Below are 4,332 nucleotides of genomic sequence, written 5' to 3'. Positions count from 1 at the left end.
TGGATAATATGCAGTGGGAACTTATCTACTTTCAGATCATGCAGATTGGTTTGTAGGACAAAAATGGAAATCTACAAGGCAAACACTCTAGTATCCTAGAGCTTTCAGGTGGGTGGTTCTTCTCTGCAGCCACAGCTTCCCCAGCTGCTCCTCAAGCTTACCAGCACATATCATAAGGAATGAAGGACCTGGAAGAAGGCTCATTCCATGTCTCTAGAACTTGGATTCCTTGTTTATAAAATGAGGGAGTGCATAGATTTCTACAAGTAAGCTAGTTAATGTTCCTGTCACATTTCTGGGAGTGCAGTAGGTGCACAATAAACACTGAAGTGCATTTAGGAGAGAATTGGGCCCCTGAGATCCCAGCAGAGTGTTGGGAACCACAGTCCAGAGACAGAGTAGGTTCTTCATACTCAAAATATGGTCTGTGGACTAACAACACTTGTGGTACCAAAGCTTAAGAGAATCAAAATTCACCATTTAACAATATTTGCAGGTGACTCCATCACTGAACAAAATCTGATGACTAAGATTTGAGATTTCCTATGTTAGGCACTATCTCTAATCTGTTCAGGCCACGTTGCTTCATTTGTGGGTGACCCAGCAAGCCAGAGTGTGAGGGTAAGTCCAATGCAGGAAAAATATAATTCCCAAACTGAGAGACATCAGATGTGCCAAGTTTCTGTCCCACGAATTTGAATAATGAATTCCGTGGAACAATGGAGGGTAAGTGCAGGCAAGGTTTATTGAGAGATAGGTCCTAAGAGATTAGAGGGGTCCCAAAAGTGGGTTGCCTCCCAGGCCCTTTGCCAAGACTAATTTATACCACAAAGTCACAATGTGGATACAATGTATGTTAAACTATAATCAGCCTATATGAATGCACATACAACCTCTTAGCTAATATTGATCCAGTAGGAAAATAATTCACATAGTAAGAATACATGGAAAGAACAAGGATATCCTGGAGAAAAGATGAGTCCAAATGCATTGGTCAACCACCTGGGCCACTGATGCCTGTCTGACCTTATGGGACCAGGTGGTACCAATAGCAGGATACTTCCAAGTTACTGATTATGCCTTATGCATGTAGGCCTGGCCACTGCACCTCTATTTTCAGGCCTAACCTTCTTCAGATGTGCCTCCAGCCACAATTCTGATGTCCTTATTTTTAACTGACTTCACTGAGAGCCCAGTTCCTTTCTGACTACATATTAATTGCTATCTAACTTATCTGCTTATACTATTCTCCCTCTGAAGAGCCATCCCTGACTGCGGTAAGGGAAAAATCGGCATGGTTTCAATCTAGCTGGTTCTAGCTGAGAAGGGTCAGTGTAGGGGAAACAGCAGTAAGAGATTTTCTCCAGAAAACTCATCTAAGGGGCTGAGGATCGAGGTCATGTTGCATAGCAGTTTTAACCTCCACTGACAAGGTATATTTACAGGATCCTGCTAAAAGGAGTCTGACACGCTTGTCATGGGTTCCATCTATATGATCAGTTGGGGTATGACAGCCTCTAGGTAAGAATAAACAACCTTTACCAAGAGATCAAAGTACTTACAACCAAAACAGGAGCACCAGAATGGAAAGACACTTCTGTCCAGACATTGATGCTAAGGGGCTGGAACAGTGATGGTAACCAGCTGGCTCCTACACCTCTCTACAGAATGAGGTTATGTATATCTCTGATATTTCTTTGTCACAAGTCCTTCCAGTTTTACCTATAAGAAGGAGAGTTTGGTGCTCTTGAAGGACAATTATAGCTATGGAAATAAAGCCTCTTGCTGAGTTTTTAATCTGATTTCCTTGTATTTAAGAGAAAGCAGAATCCTTAGGAATAACCAGTGTGTTCATGTCTGTGGGGAGACACTGGATAAATGGCCTCCCACTTCCCCTTGAAGGGCACCTGTCTACTTGGCCACAGCACTGGGTTAAAAAGTAGCAAGTTCTGTCCCACAGCCTCCCTCTTCTACTTCCTGGAAACCTTGCAGAATACTGCACTTGCTCAGCAGATTCAAGATTCCTCTGTGTCATTCATTCATCGTGATACTGCCATAAACCAAGCCCTCTTGCCTGACTCCACCCTCGTATATTTCAATAAAAGGCAGAGACAGAGCCACCAGAAGAGCAGAGAAGCTGAGACCAGCTCAGAAACCTCCGACTCTCACACTGAAGCTGGTGCTCCCACCCTCCACCATGCAGGTCTCCTCGGTCATTCTGGGCCTGCTGCTCACAGCAGCCACCTTCAGCACCCTCCTGCTGGCTCAGCCAGGTAAGGTCCTGCCTCCTTCCCCCTGCAGTGCATTACCCAGCTCTGGGTCCCCACGGGCCAGCACAGCACATGGGTGCACTCATCTCACCTTAGCAGCTGCTCTTCCAACATGAGGCAGCTCACCTGAGGACCAGGAGAGAGCCTGCTCACACTGCCACCCCTGGGCAAAGAGCTGCAATTCCAGCTGTGGACTCCAAATCCAGCTGCTTGGAGGGTTCCAGCTGTGGAAACACAGCATCAAGAAGCTACTGTTGCGGCAGCTTTCAGCAGTGCTTGGGGGCCAGGGTGACCAAAGAGAGAGGCATCTGGTAGCAGGGTATTTCCAGATACGGGGAGGATGGAGGAGACCCAGACTCTAGTCTGTGCCTCACTGAGCCCAGCTTCCAGAGCCAATGGCTCAGCAGATGCATTAGGTATCAGGGACACTCCAGACGAGGCATGGATTTTTGGAGTTGAAAAGGAGGCCCACAGCAAGGATTCCTGGCTGACCTTTGGCCCTAGTAATTTGAATTAGTAGGCTCTTCTAATAACGTTCCCCTGAATTACCTAGTTTTAACAGCTCCCCTATCCCCTGTTTATTGCCAGCATTGCATGCACATTTTATAGAATGGCAAAATGAATCAGTGCATCAGAGATCTTCTAGCTTTGATGAAGTACTATGGTTTCACAGGTTCTACCTCTACCCATGCTGTCTCTTCACTTTCTTCTCATGAGTCTTTTCTGTTCTGAGATCAGAAACATCGAACCATCCTAAAACCCTTTTCCTTTGTGATTTATTTTCCAGGTGGAGTTAACGCCCCAGTCTGCTGCTATATATTTAACAGAAAGATCCCACTGAAGAGAGTGATGAGCTATGAAAGAATCACCAGTAGCAGGTGTCCCCAAGAAGCTGTGATGTGAGTGGGGCACCCCAGCCCTCCCATCCAGAGTTCTTCCTTGGGGGGCAAAGAGATCATCCCCACAAACTTGGAGTCAGAGTCACATCCTCAAACCCAATGCCCAGGGATTCCCCATGGGAAAACTGAGGCAAAGAACAAAAGTTGACTCCCAATATCATTCTCCGTTTGGGTTTACATTCATGCCCTCCCCATCTCCTCACCCTGAAGTCAGGATGGCTTCAGTTGGGAAACCTAATGGAGCAGCTTCTCCATAGTCTCTCCTTCCACCTGCCTCCTCCTTCACCTCCCATGGCAGCCCATTGGAGCAGAGTAGGCTGTGGCCCTGCACTCAGATTGCAGAGGTTTAACTCTGTCTTCTCTCTCCCACAGCTTCAAGACTGTGATGAACAGGGAGATCTGTGCTGACCCCAAACAGAGCTGGGTCGAGGACTACATTGCCAGACTGGACCAGAAAACCCAGCAGAAACAGAATTCAACTGCCCTGAAAACTTCAGTGCCTTTGAACATCAGCCTCACAACCCCAGACCCCAAGAACCTTAGCTAATTAGTCTACTACTGTATTTCCTCAATAACTTTTAATGTTAGTATGAACTTTACTGATGCTAAATATTATGTCTTAAAGATATTAATCTTATTTAAGTTATTGATGTTTTAATTTTATCTTTCACAAGCTGCAGCATTTTCAGAGTTGGGAGCATCGTTTCCTCTCTGTGAAGCCCACTTTTACACCTAGGATATCATTAAGGTCTTTGCACAGATCTTGAATGCAAAAAAATATTTGTGTTAAATTTCAAAACACTTCTAAAAATATTATTGTGAAAATAAATATTATATAACTATTGAATAAAAATGTATATTTTTGTACAAAATCTGACTCTGATGTTTGCTTGAAGAAATCACAAAGTTGAGATTAGGAATGATACAGGAGAAATACAACTCCCCATCTTTTAGATATGAGGTGTCCCCAGTTTAAGTCCCCTGAAATCAAAGAATGAATTCCAAGAGACAGTGGAGGTTAAGAGTCAGAAAATTTTATTGAGAGATAGTCCTTGAGAGATAGGGGGATCCCATATGTGAATTACCACTGAGGCCCTTTGTCAGCGGGGGAATTTATATAGCAAAGTTACCATGTGAGTATAGGGTGGGTCAAACTACAATCA

The 4,332-nt window shown here is 44.7% G+C and overlaps 1 protein-coding gene across 1 annotated transcript; it reads left to right on the top strand.

The window, feature by feature from the left end:
- Positions 1–2,129: 2,129 nt before the first annotated feature.
- LOC102003238 (C-C motif chemokine 2-like) lies at positions 2,130–3,976 on the top strand. Its single transcript, XM_005402836.2, has 3 exons — positions 2,130–2,273; positions 3,058–3,169; positions 3,542–3,976. Exons 1-3 carry the CDS (start codon positions 2,198–2,200, stop codon positions 3,714–3,716), a joined length of 363 nt encoding a protein of 120 aa, XP_005402893.1. The 5' UTR covers positions 2,130–2,197; the 3' UTR covers positions 3,717–3,976.
- Positions 3,977–4,332: the final 356 nt, after the last annotated feature.

This window comes from Chinchilla lanigera, unplaced genomic scaffold, assembly GCF_000276665.1.
Source record: "Chinchilla lanigera isolate Chin_1 unplaced genomic scaffold, ChiLan1.0 scaffold00080, whole genome shotgun sequence".
NCBI lineage: Eukaryota > Metazoa > Chordata > Mammalia > Rodentia > Chinchillidae > Chinchilla > Chinchilla lanigera.
The sequence above is the reverse complement of the archived record's forward strand: the minus strand, read 5'-3'. Positions and strand labels throughout refer to the sequence as shown.